The 21210-nt window shown below is 31.0% G+C and overlaps 3 protein-coding genes across 3 annotated transcripts; 2 read left to right on the forward strand and 1 right to left on the reverse strand.

Moving 5' to 3' along the window:
• Positions 1 to 1953: 1953 nt before the first annotated feature.
• On the forward strand, positions 1954 to 4992 carry LOC137826331 (flavin mononucleotide hydrolase 1, chloroplatic). The gene is made up of 6 exons (XM_068632261.1): positions 1954 to 2342; positions 3040 to 3091; positions 3617 to 3731; positions 3807 to 3877; positions 4068 to 4155; positions 4754 to 4992. Exons 1-6 carry the CDS (start codon positions 2031 to 2033, stop codon positions 4872 to 4874), a joined length of 759 nt encoding a protein of 252 aa, XP_068488362.1. The 5' UTR covers positions 1954 to 2030; the 3' UTR covers positions 4875 to 4992.
• A 1803-nt stretch (positions 4993 to 6795) lies between these two features.
• Positions 6796 to 9462, forward strand: LOC137826821 (uncharacterized). Its single transcript, XM_068632961.1, has 3 exons — positions 6796 to 7097; positions 7853 to 8122; positions 9071 to 9462. Exons 1-3 carry the CDS (start codon positions 6884 to 6886, stop codon positions 9124 to 9126), a joined length of 540 nt encoding a protein of 179 aa, XP_068489062.1. The 5' UTR covers positions 6796 to 6883; the 3' UTR covers positions 9127 to 9462.
• Positions 9463 to 10639: 1177 nt separating this feature from the next.
• LOC137824508 (uncharacterized) lies at positions 10640 to 17417 on the reverse strand. The gene is made up of 8 exons (XM_068630176.1): positions 16479 to 17417; positions 15493 to 15584; positions 14710 to 15407; positions 13934 to 14004; positions 13242 to 13331; positions 12931 to 13125; positions 11773 to 11935; positions 10640 to 11286 (listed from the first exon to the last, which is right to left on the reverse strand). The coding sequence occupies exons 1-8, from the start codon at positions 16845 to 16847 to the stop codon at positions 11135 to 11137; spliced, it is 1830 nt and encodes a 609-aa protein (XP_068486277.1). The 5' UTR covers positions 16848 to 17417; the 3' UTR covers positions 10640 to 11134.
• Positions 17418 to 21210: the final 3793 nt, after the last annotated feature.

Consider the following 21210-nt stretch of genomic DNA (forward strand, 5'->3'; position numbering starts at 1 on the left):
GTTGGAAGACTGGTTAACGTAATTTAAGTAGTTGTTTACATGTACTATTTCATGTTAAGAAATATCTTCTAGGTTTAGATTTGTTTTTAAGTTGAAGTAATTGAAAGTAGGTTTTGTATTATCGATAAAAAAAAAACTGAATGTTAAACTTTGTTACTAATTTGTTTAAAAAAATTCATGCGATCTATCCTATCAATGTCTTGAGTTGAGTAGCGTTAGAGTTTTTTTGCACTCAAGGTTTTCCCATACGCATAACAAAGAAAAGAAGAGAAGAAAAATAAAATAAAATAAAATTTCGCACCACTTATTTTCTTTTACTCACTTCATTGTTCAGCATATCTACATGTATTTATATCTTTTTGGAATCATTATCTCTAACTAATTAATCACTAAATAAAACAGTTACAACTAAAACTCAACCTGGGTTAAATTCCAAACACCCCCTTAATTCAGTATAGCAGATTCAACACCCAATTTTTTAGTAGTATAAACCCATCAATGTTGAATGGTTTCTTCATAATATGAGTTACTTTGTTTTTCTGTTTTAAAATACATTTGTCAATCTTCCTTTCATTTACTTGGTCCTTCAAATTGTAAAATATAGTCTTTAAATGCAAAGATGTCACCAATACCCAATACCAAAGGCTGGTGCACTGAATGTTAAAAGATACAGTATTATTGCTGTTCTACCTTTCATAGCGTGTACATAAGCTCCATGTTCTTTACCTTTGTACCTCGTGCTCATCATTAGAAAAACTAAAATTCCAACAAATGCATTGTCAAAATTACTCCACACATATTCAAATACAAGTAAAAAAATGTCCAAGTTTGATAAAATAAAATAAATATATTTTAATTGATTCATTTTTATCAATGTCTTTATTTAGCTTTTTCCTAATATTTGAGCAACTCCTTAAGTAACAATTTCAGTTTAATAAGGAAGAATATTTTCCAGGTATCTTCTTTATATCTTTAGACGCGTTTCATAGAATTTAGTTATAACAAATGTATTGTGTAAATAATAAGAGCATCTAAGGATGGTTGAAATAACTAAGATTGAATTCCGTTAACATTTTAATTAAATCATATTATTCCTTTTTTTCATATTGTGATTCTTTGTTACTATTTTTTTCATTTATCTATTACCATTTTTGTTTACGGTTTCATCTCTATTATTGTATCGTAGTTTGTGTTGACGATTGAGTTATTCACAATATCAATAAATATAAATTAATTTAAAAAAAATATTTTTTTTATACCAAACAAAACTAAATTGTCTTAATTAACATATTTTGAAATTAAGTATTTTTTTATTTAAGTTTATAAAAATTATTTCTGCAATGTGGTAAATACATTCTAAAAATTAATTTTAAAAATTAATACATTCCAAAAATTTAATTTCAAAAATTATTCAATATTTTCATAACTAATTTCCGAAAAATACATTTCAAAAAATAAATTCATAATCCATAAATTACTCCAAAATTCAAAATTAGTTTCCAAAATATATTTTGTAAGAAAATGAGGAGATGCGACGGGAAAAGAATAAGACAAAAAGGGAATCAAATAAAACTGCAACCAATCATTTTACCAAGAAAATAATACTAATAGAAAATTTATTGGCCAATGATGGTCCTTCTATTATTGAATCACCACATGCCAAATCTTACGCTTACCCAAACAAAAATCAGACATTTTTTTTGGAAAACAAGAAAGAAAACAAATACTAAAACAGACTAAAATGAATTAATAAAATGAAAAAAAATATTTTATATATTTATAAATTAATCAATTCCAAATAAATTATGCTTCGACAAGACATCACATCTATGCATATAATAAAGTTATTATTCGTAACTATTTAAGAACCATATCACTGATTTTATTCTGCTCATAATATAAAGTCATTAAATTTTAATAAAATACTGATATAGTTTGTGGCTATTTATGGTCAAGAAGAGCAGAGAGAATATTAAAGAGAAGAAAAGGAATTGAAAGCAACACACAATGAGTTACAGAGTGATACGAAAATGGTGTTGATGGGAGGAGTTGGAGTACCCTCATTCTCTTTCTGTTGTTTGTTCCAAACAAGACCCACAAGACCTTTGTGTCTCAAATTCAGATTGAAACCTTCATCATCACATTCAATTACTACCATGGCATTGACCAATAACACCAATGAAAGGAAGCTTCCTGTTCTGCTATTTGATATCATGGACACCCTTGTTCGTGACCCTTTCTACCAAGATGTCCCTGCCTTCTTCGGAATGCCTTTAAAGGAGCTCATAGATATCAAGCACCCCACTGCTTGGATTGAGTTTGAAAAGGGTCTCATTGATGAGGTAAAAAAACCAACTTTGATAATTCATTGCTGCCAAGTATGGAGCATGGACTCTGTTTCTTGTTATATGTAAAGGTATAAGCTTTTGATAGAAATTGAATTGGGATTTGGATTTTGAGTTTACTTGCACATGGGGTGTTTGATGGATTTACCAAGCTTTCTATCATGTGTAAGTCTTGTTATATGCTTGTCTTATCCTCACATCTTATGTAGAAATTTCTGGGTAAAGGTCATTTTGATAATTGTACAATATATGATTCGAGGGAGGGAAGGGATGCCATGGTTTCAATGGAGAGGGACGAGGGAAGTTGAGGTTCCCTTGCTGCTTTGGTTCAAGAGAAAGGCAGACAAAGGGGTTTGCAATACACACTCTAACACACACACACATCTAATGCTTAGATTTTATATTGAACTATAAAATCAGAAAAGATTAATTAAACAAGACTTGAGATCAACACAAGCTTGAGACATTCAATAAATTTCAGTCTGAGTTAGAGAGTGTGTTCAAAGAGTGTATTCCGGAGTACCTTTCTAGCATTTCTCTTATAAACCACTCTTTTCCAATTTCCTCCAACCAACCACACTGCTTGTACTGCACTTCATTAATTTCTAATTTACTAGAATTTCTGCATAGAATGGTTTGATAGTGTCTACTTTCAACAACAGTTTTCTTATCAAGCTATGTCATTTTCTTCCAGATCGAGCTGGCAAGAAAATTTTTTAAGGATGGAAGGGATTTTGATTTAGAAGGTGCGTTGGTCTAAGATTTTGTTGCTAATAGACCTTAATCATGTTTGAATTAAGCAGACATAAAGTTATCATACCCTATATATCTGTGTCATTTTAATACATTAAAAATCATTGTTTCTCTCTTTTCTTTGAAAATTAGAGCTTGCATATTTTGAACTTTTAGTTAAAGATCAAGCTGATACAGAGGAGTTGACAATTGGCTACGGTTCATCCCTGGGTCTACTCTGAGTATTATATATACTCCAGAATGTGACATACCACTCATGATTTTATTTTGTTAAACTTATGGTTAAATTCTTTTGCCAATTCCTAGTTTAAATTTTTTAATTAAATTTCACTATGCATAATTTTTATAATATATTTCACACCATTTTTCTTGTACTTTTTAGTCTTATGACTTAATCCCCATTGTATATGATTGTTGTTAGCCTCCCTTGTTCTGTATCATTTCACTTTCTAGTAGAGATTGGTGTATACTTTGGGTGCGAACATTGACTTGCATGTGTGTTTCTAATATTCTGTCAGGCCTTAAAACTTGTATGAGAAGTGGATATTCCTACATAGAAGGCATCGAACAGTTGCTTCTTTCCTTAAAGAAAAACAACTATGAGATGCATGCTTTTACAAACTATCCTATATGGTAATGCATTTGCTTTTTCTATTATGATTTGTGATTTTGTGTTCATTGCATATTACTGAATGTTTTGTATTGTAGGTATCAGTTGATTGAAGACAAGTTAAAACTCTCAAAATATTTATCATGGACATTTTGTTCATGCACATTTGGTATACACATACTTTCTCTCCCTCTCTATTTTTATGCCTCTTACATTGATCATCTTTTTCATTTAGTAATTTCTAGATTTTGGTGGACCAAAACAAAGTCTTGATTCTACTTTTTCCAATTTCGCTTTGTTGTTTTTGTTATTGAGGGCTAAAGCATGCATTCAAACTATCCTTTTACAATGTGTTTCAGGAAAGAGGAAGCCTGATACTGAATTCTATAAAGAAGTTGTGAGGCATCTTAATGTTGATCCAACAAATTGTATCTTCGTAGATGACAGGTTCCCACTCTCTTTATACACTAAATCATTTATCAAAATCAAAGCCACAGTATCACAGACATTGGTGACCCCATCAGTAGATTATTTCTTTTCCCCCCCCTGGTCACAGTCTCTTTTTTAATCATAATGATTTTTTTGAAAGACTAAATATGTTTTTAATGTGATTCACTGTGGTTTGTCTTGTAATTTTTTCTTCTTGGTTTTGTTCATCACAAATTTGAAAATGTTATAAAATGGTCCCTTTCATCCTATAGTCATGCCATGTCACATATCAATTCAGAATACACTCTATAGTGGCAGGGTTAGGTGCATGTCATGTTATAATTATGTGGTGATAGACTATTTTAAAATATAACTAAAATATGAGACTAATAATAGTTTTTTAAGCACACTAAAACATATTTAAACTTTTTTATTTGAGTCTTAAGAAAAGAGTGGCACTCTTCCATAATTGGTCTTGTTCTGTGACAAAATCACAAAGTAGATGGTTTTTGTAAACAAGGTGCGTGTGGTTTAGAAGAGTTTGAATTGGCTAATCAGCAAACTCTTGAACTAATTTATTTTAAAGTTTTCATGATTTTTATGATTATTGTTTTAGGCAAACAAATGTGGATGCTGCAATCGAAGTTGGCATCAGAGGTCTACATTTCAAGAATGTCAAATTACTAAGTGAAAACCTGTCATTGATGGGAATTGACATTTCAACAGATGAAGAATGATAGCTTTTTTTTGTTCAGTTTCTTAACTGCAATTTATTTTTTAGATTTATTATATTAGATGTAAGTGGAAGCAAATAGTTATAAATCACTAACCTCCAATCATTTTTTTGTGGCCTAATGGTTTTGGATTTGTGTTTTTGGTTTCCAAATCTTCACTCTCTGTCTCAATAGTAACTAAACCAGTAACAGAAGTGCATATACATAATCATTATTTCATACTAAAAGAAATAATATATTTCACAGTGCAAACATGCCTTAATTACGAATCGGAAAAAAAAATCCAGAAATATGAAGGTCCGAAATGTATCATGTATTCCATTTTATTTAAAGGCATTTCTGTCTTATCATACTGCAATTGGGTCTAGTGATATAATGCAGGAACTAATTGCTTATTTATATAAAAAAAATCAGGTTTTTTCTTCTTGCACCCAACCTATTTAAACTTGACCTAATAAATTTTTGAAATTTCAAAATTGTTCTATTAAACATTTGAAAACACATTCTAGAAAAAAATTCAGAATAAATTTTATGTATTCTAGAACTGAAATTACATAATAAAATTGAAAAACTAAAATCCCATTCGAACAAAACAAATTCATAATATAAATAATATCCAGAAACATATTTCAAAAATAAAATTCTTAAAAACAAAAACCCTGAAAAATATTTCAAAAAGTTATTTCAGAAAGCTATTCGGAAAAATCTAATCTAAAAAATTATTAAAAATACCAAATTTAAAATACATTGTGACCTCACTCACCCATTCCTATTTAAAAAGTAACAAATATTTTATTTTGTTAGGTGCAGTAACCAAAATCCCATAAATTATATGCAGGCTTTTGCTTCAATTATTTGGTGAAAGCCATGGGAGACTCAAATATTTTATATACACAAATATTTTATACCATCTTAATTATTATGATTTACTTTAATATACATTTGAAAAAATTTACATGAATTAATCACGTGCATTTTTATATATTCAACATTTTTCAACTTTATTTATTTATTTATTTGTGTTCTTACCGGTTGACTTGGTTGCCAGTAAACTTATGCAAGCGAACTTGGATTCCGTCTGCCTCGTAGTGGAACTCGTGCTTTTTGTAATGTCTGGATGTTGTTCCTGTTAAGACAGAGGGCGCCCTAACGACCGATCACACTCCGACGATCAAGTCAGTAAAAGTTTACAAAAGTAACAATAATTCTCAGTGTAGTGTGTAGAAAAAGCGTACCTTCACCTAGGGTTTCAACCCCTTTTTATAACCGCACATGCAACTATTGCACTTGAGATAAGCAAATCTTAACTGAAAATAAGCTTATTATCTTATATATCTAACAGAAAATCACCTGTCATATGCACCAATGACCTTTAGGTGCTAAACTGCAAGCCACATTCTGTTATACATACACCTCCCTATCTTTTTAGGGTTAGCCACATCTATCAACATGTATTTTACGTGCAGCAAACAGATAAAATATCTCTTTATATTTTATCTTATATCTTTATAAAATATCTCTTTATATTTTATCTTTAAGCACATACAACTTGAATTTAAATTCTAACATATCATTAGAAAATTAGGCTCAAACAGGCCCAACACTGCTACCTTGACTCCAGGTCCATGATCGAGCTGACTTCTACCCTATTCGAGAACCGAGTAGTAGCTGGTCTAAGATCGAGGACCGATGACGAATTTGTTTGTAATTTATATTTCAATTTTTAAATAGTTGTCCCTAATTATTTTTATATCAATTTTAGTTTAATTTTTATGTAGGGATAGAATACATTACATAATTAACAAAATCAAACGCAAAGTTATCTATTAAATTGGAAAAACCATAATTTATGAGTTTATCGTGTCTTACCATTGGATCAACACATTATGTTAAAATTAATTATTTTATTATATTATATTATTGAAAATTTATAAGTGTGGTGGAAGTGAGTAGATATCTGGAGCAGAGTGTGGTGTGTGAGTTGCGTTTTTGTTTGGAAGGAGAAGCAAAAAATGTCGTGGTGTTACTGTGCTAAGCCTTTGACCTTGCCACCGCAGTTGCACTCAAGAGCATCATCGTCATCATCGTTTCATTCCCGTGTTGGAGGAGTAACAGTAACAACCTCAACACTGTCTCTTCGACCCTCTCCTCCTCTTGTTTTCACCCACAACCTCCATTTCCAACCCAAAATCAAACGCGCTTCCACAACCATTCGATGCGCCTCCGGTACTGCTACTCCTCTTTCCTTTCATGGGTTTTCATTTAAACACGCAAAAGTTTCAATCTTTAAGGTTCCCATTTGAATTGCAAGCTTAGTCTTTTCACAATTCACCGTAATCCCCTTTTGGGAATAGCTCCAATTCAATGAATTGAAGATAGTAAGGGTGATGAAATATGTACCCTTTGTCATTTTTTTTGGAGATATGCAGTTGCTTCACAATTTTTTATATTTTTTTCCTATCAGAATTGGTGTTTTGTCTTATTAATTTGCACACTACAAGTTTGGATAATATGAATACTAAATATGGGGATACTCCAGTTCTGATTCGAAAACGGGGAAACACTTAGGTTTTGTTTGATTTCTAATTTTGGAAACTTCTTAGAGTTTTCAAAATGCAACTAGGTTGTGTAGACAGCTGGTGGTGGGTGGCGCAAGAGACAGATGTGAGTGTGGAATTGATGCAGAGGTTGAACAAGATGAAAACAGAAGAAGAAAAATGAGGAAACAACTTACAATTGTTTTTTTTTTTTTTGGTTTTGAAACGCTTGTTTTGGAAACTATTTTCAAAAACCGTAATCAATTATGGATCAGAAATTGACTGCTGGATAAGTGAATAGTGTGAAATTGTGTTAAAACAATTTTAAGACCAAAAAGTGAAAAATGAATCGTACTGACCCTTATGAACTGCATTTAGCTATTGTATTCTTTTTTAACGATTTCAGAAGGTAGAATTATATCTTTGGGTTTTGGTTTGTTTCAGCGTTGACTCCTCAATTGAAGTCTACCCTGGATACAGTTATTGCTTCAAATAAAATAGTCCTGTTTATGAAGGGAACCAAGGACTTTCCACAGTGTGGGTTCTCAAACACAGTGGTGCAAATATTGAAGTCTCTAAATGTGCCTTTTGAAACCTTAAACATTCTTGAAAATGACATGTTACGCCAAGGACTGAAGGAGTACTCCAGTTGGCCTACCTTTCCTCAACTGTACATAGATGGAGAGTTTTTTGGTGGCTGTGATATCACTGTTGGTATGTAATATGTGATTTAAGTTTTCAGTTTAACAGCTAATTGTCCTTGTCGTGTGTCGTTGTCTGCTACTATAACGGCCTCATCATTACCTTGTTTTTGTGATGCTTATAATTTGATTTTGCCTCACTAGTGGAATGATTTAAACATGATTGGGACAAACTGGCTGTTGCAAAAGCCAAAGTTTTTAGATGAAGACATGTCAGTAGTTTAGACCAATTACTTCTAGTAATTAACATCTTAAAGTTGATGGAGATATTGTTGCATACAACTTAGATGCATTTCCGTAGATGTTTTTGGTGTTTTTCTCCAATGAAAATTGAAGTTTCACCTCTTACATTGTAAAGGTTTACATTAAAAAGTTACCAAAGATAAAACTCCCATTCTAATGGAAGAACAACACCCAAATCACACCAGAAATTGCATCTTAGTTTTTTTCAATATTATTCAAGTATCAACCTATACTACAACTTTGGATGTTGAAAATTCACTAGCATGAACTGGAAAAAAAAGGAAAATGAATCATATTAAGTGACTGGTTTAAATGAAAATTACAAATGCCAAAGCTGAACAGGTTGATTTAAATGTGTAACATGATGATAAAAGTTGTATTATACCAATGACAAAGACGTTGTTTTATCAGCTATTACCAAATTGATGCCTACAAATTGCTGGAGTACACTGCATATTAATCTTTATTTGTTACATGATTTATTAACCATATACATATCTTAGTTCCTTGCAATCAATTATAATAGTTGAAAGAATTAAAAGTTGTTGCTTTTTCAAACAGGTCCTCCAGCTTTCATATGTTTACTGTTAGAATTGACTGCTTAAGAATCAGTTTTTAGCTTTGTTTTCTTCACTCTAGATAAAACCATGTTGTTACATCATCAGTAGATTTCTAGGCAATACTTGCCCTCTTCTCACTTTTTCTTGTGTGGCTGCAGAGGCATATAAGAACGGGGAATTGCAGGAGTTGTTGGAGAAGACAATGTTGTCTTGAAGCCATGGAAGGAATGAGAGGACTTTCTAAGTTTGTAATCTTCCCTAAGTTCTACAGTGGCTCAGTGATAATGGACCAAATAAATTGTCCGATGCTTTTTTGTGTCCACAAATCCCTATTATGATTATTGCATTACAAATCCTGGTATTTGAGTATAAAGCAGATAAGTCGTTTGATGATATCTCATTCAATAGACTATTTATTGTATTACTAGTTGCTACTGCAAATCTGTTGAATTAACTATTTGAAACTGACATGTTTCTGCTACCTTTCATATCTTGTAAACATCTTTTTTGAAGAATCAGTTTAAAATAATGATGGAAGTACCTTGCTCTAGATTGTGGCATTAGATATTCAACATGTAAAATCCAATTAAATATAAATCAACTTTTGAAGCTAGCCTTAACCTGCCATTGCGTATGAAGGGGCTGGTGGGGCATATCTCATACATGTCATCAATGGAAAAGAACATACTTTGTAAGTATGGCTATGGAGTTAGCACACGTAATAACACAAGAATAGTTTGAAAGGTTATCTATGGGGAAACCAATATGACGATGATAGCCAATTCCATAATGCACTATTTAAAGAATGGTGTATTGGTTCAATATCCTTGCTGTTGGTTTTCTTGTGTACATAGAAATGGTTATTTTGTTGGTTGGTTTGTGAAATTGGATTACTTCCATCCACCCAAAAGGAAAAAAGAGAGTGTTAGGATGCATTTGCTAACACTTTCTTTTCTACACGTTTATTGATTAATGTTTATGTAAGTTTAATTAATTTAAGAATGAAATCTATATATTTAGTTGGTTTAGATGAATTTCACCAAATAGTCTTTCATTTTTTACTGTTTAAATGTTGTTCATTTTCTTCAAATGAGTATTTTTCAGGTCATGGCCATACTATTTGGTTGATAAATCATCATTATTTTCTTTCTTCTATAAATGAGCTTGATCAAGTATCAACGATCTCGACCATTATGTGGTCATATTGGTTTGTTTATTCATTCATTTTAAAACTCTGACGAGTGTTATTTTCCATACTCATGGCATTCTATTGTTTTGGTATTATCCCTTGATACAAGCTATGGCATCTTAAAAGAATGTTCCATTGATTGATGGGAAGGGACAGATAGACACAGCTGTTTGTAGGCCAGCAAAGAATCAAAATTACATTGAGTGATAACGTTAATTTCAATAACATCTAGTTTATCATACTCATTTGCAACTAAAATTCAAAGTGTTTGCTATTAAGTTATTATTTAATTAATATTAATTTCAATTCAAATTGTTATTTTCGATTGATTCAGTTGTAATAATTTCTCTGGTGTAAGTACTTCTATTCAAAACAACTCCTCTTGTGCACTATTATTTATACATTATATGTATGTTTTTTGGTATCAATGAACTATATTCTAAATCATATTTACTTCTAATAGATAAAAATCCATTTCAAACTCACAAATATTCTAGATCTACCGAATATGTATGACTATTTGTTAGAGAATAAAAGATTAAAAAGGACAAAATTATTATCACTCTTGAAGTTATTCTACATATCATAAAATGCAAAAATGAAATTTGTCAAATAAGCCAAGAATTGGTATGTTGTGAAGGACTCAACAATAATGCCTGTAAGAACAAAAGTTCCATGCTACTCTGCTGTGTACAAAACAAATCAATGGCTGTACAAGGTTATGTGAAATGAATATTGACACGGAAATAAGTTAACATGAAAGAACCAAAACCCCTCTTCTCACACAAATGTGAATCACAATCCATAGTCCACACTTAGCAGCTTTGAATGTAGGAAGCAATGTCTGGCCAGGAATTATAGAGTCCATGCAGCGCAGTCTTCCATTTGTATTTTGCAAAGATTTCTCAATCTTTACTCCCATTTGGTCAGTTTTCAATCAAGAATCAACTTCCATTGTAGAATGTCCATGCTTGTAAAAATCGTGGAGCTATCTGACCAACACACTGATAAATACTCTTGTTTACAAAGATACTCAAATTTCCTTGTTATTTACGATAGATGAGGAAGAATTGAGCAGAGACTGTGTAGCTAATAATTTGTCCCTTAGCATGACATTATACTCGTACAAATTTTTCAGATTCTTCTGAATATCGGACAAGTCCATTTCAGAGCCATCCTTAAATTCTGCATAGCATTTTCATAAAAGTTAATGTATGAGAGGTAGCAAAAGCACTAACAATTTTCAAAACCCAGAAATCCAGTGGTTCTCTTAGATCATTGAGTAGCTGTTCAAACAGTAGAAACAAGCTTCATAAAATAACAGATGGTAATAGACACTCGGAAAGGCTATAGAGCAGATAAACAATTTGTATATAAAATTGTAACACATAAATGTTGCATTTATGTTAAGGATTGAAATAGGTTTACAAGTAAGTTATGCATAATATAATAGTATAACTATTTTAATGCAATTCGTGCGCCATGCTATTGTTACAAAAGAGTAGCAAAACCATTAGCAACAGTAAAAGTGAAGCCATGGAAAACATTGATGACGGTGAGAAAGTGGAACTTAGACTAGGTTTCAAATTTTGAAACTTAGTGAAGTAGAAATCAACAAAAATATATCACCTAATAATTAGTAAGCTGTGATGAACTCAATTTAATTTGTACCTAGTGAAGGTGGAGGAGGAATGAAGTTGTCATCAATAATAGAAGATTCTTGAGGTTGAGATTGAGGGGGATCCTTGCATGGACCAACATTCTGCTGCTTTCCCATATTTTCTGAATGCAGTTTGGAATCGTTAGTGGATCCAAGCGGTTTGCAGGTCACTGACTGGAATACAAAACATATGAAAATTAAAAAATGATCATGTTCAGTAGAAAAACTAGCTAAAAGACAATCATGTTAACTACATAGCTTTGACTACATATAACATACATAGATGACATGTGGAATGAGAGGAGTCTTTCCATGAGCTGAGATGATAGCAGCAACATATTTTGACAAATGGATACTACTGAAAACAGTGTATTAGTCTGGAATCTAAAACATAATTTATGTGACTTTTTAAGAAATCTTGATTACTACAATCCAATGGCAATGGGAAAGATTCACTCCTCTTGGCTCATGGTAACCACTCCTTACATATGATGCAATCCCCGGCATAAAAATATTACATCGGGCACTAGTATATCACCTCAGCCGCTTAAGTTCTTAGGAGTAACTACAAATCGAAAGAGGGGAAGAGAGATACCTCATAATCTAATGGTGTAACCCAACAAAAGGACACAAAAAGGTAAACCAACTAAAGTTTTACAAGATATCAACTTGGTGTGCTACCTTCATGCTACCCATGGACCTAGATGGTTCCCAAATTCATCATAGAAATAGTGAAAGCAGTTGGCGAATAATTACTTTGTAAGCAAACCCAGAAGCCAAGAAGTAATACTTTGGCAGGTACAATCAGCCAACATATATCTTAAATTATAGTAACATTGTGATTTACCAAATGAAGAGCCAAAAGTGCAGCAGAGTGGCCTTTTATTACAAAAAATTTAGTATTAGATTACATTTAATGACAAACATGTGTACCCTAATAATAATAATAATGCAATATTTTCAGCTTAAAGAGAGGAAACGGAAAGAATACAATGCAGGTTCATTTGATCACTTCTAGAGATCGGACTTTTAGACACTAACCAATATCAATTGCATTAGACTTACCAAAAAGTGCAGGTGACATCAATAATAATGAGCATTAGAAAACCAAAAAAGAAGGATCCAGTTTAGAAATTAAAGCGCACGGATGTGCAATGTAAAAGCATTACCTTGTTGGAAGGTAAGCTAGGTTTCTTGTTAAAGCTTATAGAATCTCTTCTGCTTTTCAGCCTTCGTTTATTTGATGAACCACTACCACGAACTGAATGCAACATACATCCACCACAATCTGTTTCCTTTCCGGTGCCATTTTTCTTGTCTTCTAGTGCTTTACAGCCAAAGGTGTACATTACATATTTCCTCAGCTGATTAAAAGATGAAATATCAGTAATACCACTCAACAATTAAGATTGAAAATTTTTTTGAAAAGGAAATTAATGCTAAATATACAAGATATTTGAACAAGTTGTAAAGAAATTACTTTGTCCCAATGCTCTTGAGCCTTACGCCTATTTCTAATTCTCCTCAAAATGCTATCTTCATTTCTGAGTTTCTTTACCCTATACTCACACTAATTCAATAGAAGGTTAGAACAATATGGAATGTAAGTATGAAGAAGCTATGATGTAATAAGGCTACAACTAGTGAAAATCCACAATGATCAAATATCAGGGATGTGTTGTTAGAAAAATCTCAAGAATGCTCACAGTCTTCAAGAAAATAATAACGTCAATTGTAAAAAGTAAACACCTTCCAAAGAAATAATAAAATAGAATAATAGTGCTCCTTCAATTCTTCCTCATTCAACAAATTAAGTTTATTTGACTTTTCAATTTATTTGAAGAGAATAGATGAAAAAGAAGCAGGAAAAAACTACCATACATCTATTGCACGGTTGATAGTAGCACTGTCTAGCTGAATTGCATTGAAATGTGCAATTTTAACTACCATACACACCAATAAATTAGAAATTACACTATTCACAAAGCCTAATAAGTGGCACCAACTATGGTAGTTTTAAATGCTGATGTTATGTTGTTGAATGCATAATTCAATCTCAGCCTGGATCTACATTCTACAACATAAAATATCAAGTCCTAAATGTGCAGCATAAAGTTTGAAATATGAAGGAATCATAACTGAATAATATTAAGAAAGGAATAAGAAGGGAACCTGTATCAACAGGTAGAAAAAGATGCCTATGCTAATACAATACAAGCCACCAAGGTCAGCAAGGAAGCTCACTGCACATGAAAGCAAAAAAAGATGGAATTATAAATAGTGTGAATCAACCACAGTTATGACCGCAAACAGGTTAGCGAAGATATTTTTTGCTAAGATCCCACATTGGATGGTATATGATCAAAGTACTTCTTGTAATGACTTTGGTTGAGTTAGGTTGCTCAATCTATTCTCAATTGTAATAGTCTCCGAAATACTTAATTCATGACAGTTTTTTTGTAACAACGACGCAGCATATTTCAAATGAAAACTTGGGGTTACATAACTTGTTTAACTATTTCTAAGTAACCTACTATTTTTTATCTACAAATTTTGATTAGGCCTAAACCAGCACAAAACATAGAGCTTATGAGTTTGAGAAGTTGATAATTAATAATTCAGATTGTAGATATAGTTATTCTCATTTTAGAATTGAGATTTGGAATGCAAAGAATTAATTATTCAAGGATCCGGTGGTTGAACTTGACAGTATAGCATCTGATAGTATCTAGTTTGTGAATGAAAGACCTTAGAACCTTGACTACAAATGAGATAATGCCACTCAGGAATGGAAGAAAGTAGCTAACAGTGAAGCCAAAATCAATATTACATGAAAAAAGTGCAATTTGGGCACTGCAAAGAGGAAAAGAAAGGAAGCCAAGAACTAATATAATGGAATAATTGCAGAGATATAGCTTGTATATACAGCACGCACAAAGGACACTTACCAGGACCCAAAATATTCTCTCTATCGATTTCCACGACATAATCAGAGAGGAAATTGATAAACAATGTAGTGTTGATCAGTCCATCAGCAGAACTTTCAAGGGATGCTCGAAGCTCATTTGTATCACGAGAAACTGAACCTGGGAGGAACTCGTGAAATAAAGGCTGTATGAGCTTTAGCTCATGTAAATTATGGTATATTCGAGGGAACAAATTGAATTTCAAAATATTTGATAAGTTTCCTCTGAATGTAACCGGGCTATCATTAAAATCACTTCCATTCTTTAGTGTTCCACTAACAAAACTCAAATGTTTCTTTGCAATATCCATTGAAGTGAGTTTGAACTCAAAACCAACAGCAGTGGCAGGATTGTTAGGCAGATCAACAAACTGCCATGAAATATACATATGATCATAGTGGACCTTGCAGTTTTTACACTTTAAGACTATGGTTGGCCCTGTGCTTGAGTTGTAACAACTGTAGTTTGCTAAAGTAGACAGAGAAACAACTCTTTCGTCGATAGAGCCAGGATCCCCAGTAACTAAATTTCCCAGATTCCGTAGATTTGCACAACTCATACTAGAGACAGTTGTTATATTGAACTCCATGTCATTGATAAAAGAGGCTAACTCCGGTCCATTTGTTGCTCTTATATTGTGGACCTCAATTGATCTCTTTGATATGATCTGGTACAGCAACCTGATAGAAGATTGAGTCAAAAGGGATACATGACCAAGCAAAAAGAAAAATGTGTAATAAGGCTAAGTAAGCACTGGAGACTCACGTAGCAAATAATCCAATAAATAGTATCCAACTTGCTATGGAGAAAGCTCCACCAAGTTCTGTTTTGCGTTTGGTGACCACTTTCTGATCATCCTACATGAAAAAAAAAAAAACAGCACCCCATAAAGCATTTTTCATACACAAAGTTAATAACAATATGCCTATGGTTTTGTGTCCCATTGATAGGTAGAATATAATAGTGTCAAAAGGATAATAACTCATCGCACTAGAACAACATGTAACAGTCAGATGGTTAACAAGGCATTGCCTGTGCTGCAATGCTCATTCTTCAGTAACAGCTGCAAGCAGTCGTAACTCTTGAACAAAAAATTGCTAGCTATACACGTGAACCATACAGATGCATTTTTTTTTATGCCAGCAACTAAGAAACGTGAATCCAGCAATAAAAAAACAATTAGAAAAGCCTAAAATCATAGATACCCTTTTCAAGTTGTTCTTCAATCAGAATTATAATTAACATTACAAAGCAAAATAATAAAGATTTGCATTAACAATTAGTATAATTAATAAAAATCTACATTAGTGCAATTTTGGTTAGCATACTTCGAATTGAGCTATTTTAGTCCAAAAAAATTTCTCAATGCTAAGATCAGGTCCTTCCGTTTTTATATCCAAAATTTGTTAACACCAGTAATTTTATTAGAATTTTGCATTATTTTTCAAAAATATACTAACAAGTGAAAGGTTTTTTTTTGCATGACATTGATTAGTAACACATCAGCCGGTCGATTAACTAAGAGATTATTAATATCAATAAATTTCTTTAAATTGAGTATAAATTCCTTAAATTATTTCACCAAAACAAAACTCTAAATTCTAACAACAATGTCATAAATATCTAAGCAGCTGCATTTTAATTTTATCCTTAAAACAGGACAAATATGGATGAAATTGGATTGCAAGCTAAAGCACAACCACAATTCACAAAACCAGATAACAGAAGAAAGAAAACAAGCCAAAACTAACCAGCCAGTGTCTGGTGGCAAAGCAAATATCCATCCTACTGATCCACCACCTGATGTTGAACCAAACGTTCCTTCCATCACCGAGCTTCGTGAACCTCAGAAAGAAGCAGAAAAGAAGCCACGAGAGGAGCATCACAACCGTGGCTTCCAAGAACACAGCCTGCGACTGCGTGAACTTCTTGATGGTGTCGAAGGCGAAGAGCGTCTCGGGTAAGCTGAGCGCGTAGTAGTCGACACCGGAGTCCGTGGCGATGGTGGAGTTCCCCTCAAAGAGCACGCACGTGTTCCTGACGCGCTGGAGCACGTGGCCGGGGAGGCACGCGCAGAGGGTGGTGTTATAGGTGACGGAGTTCGCGGGGCACGACGCCATGGGAGCTGAAGAACCCCAGATCAAGTGAAGGTAAAGTTTTATTCTTTACTCGATTCCGCGAGTGACCCAGTAGAGGAAAATGCGAAAAGAGTTCAGCTTTTAGGAGAATTCGCGTATAGAGAGAGGAAACGTGAAATGGGTCGGATCCTCTTTGGATGATTGGACTGCAACGGTGAATAACAGAGTGGAAAGATGAGACAGCACGTAACAGAGGAAAACAGAACAGAAAAACAGAGGAACAGAGTTAAAGAAATAAATAAGAAATGCTTTTCTTGTCTTGGTTTCTTCGAGATGAAGCAGTGCGTATGGTATGTGTTGTGGTGAGAAAGAAGAAAAGAATTTAATATTGTGGTGTTTGCTTTTAAGCTGGGTTTTGTTTTGTAGATAAATGTTGGTTTTGTTGTTGTTGGTGTGTGCTTGGTATTGGTTTATGGACTTTTTTTTGGAATGAGTTGAATTGAATTTGTGTTTACATCACTCAAAATTAAGTGGGACACTGTTGAATTAATGTTATGGACCAGGAAAACAATGTGTTTGGTAGTGAAAATTTCTTGAAATGGAGGAAAATATTGAGTATTTGTTGGACTTTCTTTTCTTTCACTAAATAGTGAAAAATAGTATATTTATATTTTTCTTGCCTCCAGCCAATGCATATAGATAAAAAAAATTGAGAATGAGAAAGAAGTAAGGTTGATTCTATAAATATTCTAGATCCTTCAAGAGAACAACATTTTAGGGAGAGATGAAAGAATTTAAATGTAATCAAATTTCAAATGGAACATTAATTTTATTGTTAACTAAAGAGATGTATAAACTACAGAAAAGTTTTTTTTTCTTATCGGCATAAACTACATAATAGTGATGTGTATATAAGAATTGAAATCAAAATGCAACACTATACCCTGATAAAGATTTATGTCATCATAAAAATTTAGTTTCATAATAAAATAACTAAGTTATATCATCCATACTAATTTTTCATGATGAATTTAAATCTATACATGTTATGTTTATGGAAGCGATTGTCAATAAACAAATTTAAGGTTAATCCATAAATGTTACAAAATATTTAATGCATACAAATTTTGGAATAAAGATACTTATTTAATATTTTATTAGTAGGAGTGAATTATATTATTAGAAAGGTAAATGTTATAAATACGAAATATTTATTGATTTTGATAATGATTGATATTTATAGAAAAAAAAATCGATTAATCATCTTTATTGGATTATTTTAACTCAGTTACTTTATTTCATTTCTAATAGAAAGTCTTAATCAAAGATAAATATTTATACTTGCAACTTATTGGTAAATTTCAAAGATTTAACTTTATATGGGTAAACAAAATTTAAAAAATTATATGGGTTTAATATTTTAGCAATTACACAAGGTTTTACTTATTGTAAATGAATGCATATGTAGATTAGGGGACATTTAATAAAAGTTTTTTTTTTCATATGCAAGAAGCACCTACTTGGAATATTTCTACAAGTTTTCTAAACAATGGAAGAATAATGCATTTTTTTTATTAAAATCTTGAATTGATTATTATATTAGATAATTTAATAAGAGTAAATTTGGTTTTTATTCAAATTTTCATTTCAAGGGAGGAAATACTATTATTACATTAAAAAATGTTTTTGTAGAAAATTTGACGAAAACAACATTTTCAAAAAACACTTTTTAAGTTAATATTCTGTTTCTTCTTTTTATGCATTTTTTTATGTTGTTTTACAAGATAAGAATATGATAAATTCTCTTGTTTTTTTATAAAATAGTTACACAATTTATATTTTATCTCTATCTCGCGTGAAAATTATTTATTCCGTTCCTTTGTTACTTTTAAGGTTGTTTTTACTCAAGGAAAATATTTAATTTTTCTACTTCTATTGCCGTTTTAAGTAAGTTGTTTATTATATCTCTATCAATCTTGTTATTTCTATGTACATTTACATGTTATTACATTTTTCTCTCTTTGTTAGCATAACTAGCTTTTTTCTCTCCATATATAAATTAAATATATAATTAGAAAAAAATAGTAATATTATCATGAAATTTAAAATTACATTTTGTTAAAAAAACAAAGGGAATAGATAGTAGAAGACATGTAATAATATTTTGACGCTGATAAAAATAATAATAATATTTTGATAAAAAGAGTAATTAATATAATCTTGAATTTCATAGATAACAAATAACTAGAAATAAAATTTCTCAAAAAAAAATCATACAAAAAAAATTAAATGTAAAAGATATAAAAACGTTTTTTTTTTCAATTTCAAATTTCGAAAACTAAAAGCTTCCCATGTCCTAATCTCCCTTAGTTTTAGTTTGAAAAAAGACAAGCAAAGCCATAAGCAATTTGCCAAATATCATTTAAGGATATTAGGTACCATTTAATAACCAAGAATTACAACGACCAAATGGCTTTATTTGAAGTAGAAATTTATATTGTTTTTGTTGTTATTAAATATAAAATTTGTCTACAATCCTGGTTGAATAGCAAATATATTTGTTGTATTAATTGAATTGTTTTAAGAAAATTAAAAAATATAATAAATGAGACATAATATTATTAAGATTTTCTTTTCTGCAAGAACAAATATAAAGAACAAAAATTAGAAGTTCACAAATTTTAAAATACAATGTCAAATAATAATTACATAAATATTAAGTAATTATAGACGAGAATAAACAAATACACAATTAAAATTCGCTTAAAAATTACAATATTTTTTTAAAATGTTGATAAAGAAATTATCGGGAGAATTTGAGTGATTGAATTGAATCATTGAAAGAAAATGAAAATTTACAAAAGATTTTTTTTGTAAATGAAATCAGTTTCGGGACAAAAGTTAACCGTAAAAATAAGTCTTATAGATTATTTACTAAATTAAAGATGTTCTAATAATTTAAAATTGAAATAAAACAATAAATATTATATATTATTTACTAAACTAAAAATGTTCTAATAATTTAAAATTAAGATAAATATGAGAATAAAAATAAGCCATAGATATACAACACATCCCTTTCTTTGACTCAAAATCAGATATTACTTGTAATCATATTCATACATAATTAGTATAAATACTTAGTGTTAAGATTAAGACAAATTTGAACTATAAGTGTGAGTTTATTTTTTATCCTTAGATTTTTATTTTCCTCCTTTTTTTTTATCATATCTCGATATTCAAATAATGACACTTCATCATTAAATGTTTAATTGTGTCAGACTTATATTAATGTAGTTAATAAATGTTAAATTGAGTGGTTGATGTGCTAACTAAATTCAAAGGCAATAAATGAAAGAATTTAAGTACTTAGGGGAGAATTAGACCTAGATTGGTCTTCCTTTTTTAGATCTAAAATTTCCTTACTAATTCTAAATTAATCTGTTTGAAATATAAAAATAATAATTATAATCCATATTTAATAATTATTTAAGCTTCATATTTCTCTGATTTTGTCGTTGAGTTAGTTAAAAAGACTTTTTAAGTCATTTTTTTTATCTTGATATATTTTTTATTCGTAAACACGATTAAATAGACTCTTAAGATTTCATCGAAAACTAATCTAACTCGAGGCTAACATTATGAGTAAAGTCTAACCTTTTTTTTTATATAACTTCAGAAGTTATTTGCAAATCACAAGTTATGAGACGAATGCACAATGTTTTTTACAATTTCTCACCAACTACTCTAATTTTAAAATCACACCAGTTTTTCACTCATAATTAATAGTAAAGTTAGCTTTTGCTTTTACGGTATGTTAAGACTATTCCTAATTTTGTTTCTCTAAAACTTTTTTCTTCTATATTTGGTGACAATTTCTTGACCAAAATATTTTATGTCCCATGTGTGTTTTTATCAGGGATTTTTTTAAATTTTTCTTAAAACTTACAATATAAGAGAACTTATAAAATATTTTCATTTTACTACTTTTTAAAAAAATACTTTTCAGTTAAACATTTTGAAATTTTACAAATTTTTTTCATCCCCATATATATAATCTCAAACATAAATTGAGGATCTCGTAAGAAGTAAGAAATAAATTCAAGGATCTCGTAAGAAGTAAGAAATAAATTCAAGTATAACTCAACTTTGTAAAATAAATTTATACTTGAGATGTCCAAATAAAGTACATTAACAATGATACAGAAATCAAGGGTAAAGAAGCAACAAAATAAGAACCGCCCAACATTCCAAATCAAGAATGAAAACAAAATCAAAGATGAACAATTGAAGGTGATGAGAAAGAACCACCATTTGGTTTGACACAAACTTAATGAACCGAAACTAAAGGGGGAAGGTCTGCTCTATATGTAGCATGGAGGACCATAACACCGAAGAGCATGTT

This window comes from Phaseolus vulgaris, chromosome 8 (genome assembly GCF_000499845.2).
Source record: "Phaseolus vulgaris cultivar G19833 chromosome 8, P. vulgaris v2.0, whole genome shotgun sequence".
In the NCBI taxonomy this organism is placed as follows: Eukaryota; Viridiplantae; Streptophyta; class Magnoliopsida; order Fabales; family Fabaceae; genus Phaseolus; species Phaseolus vulgaris.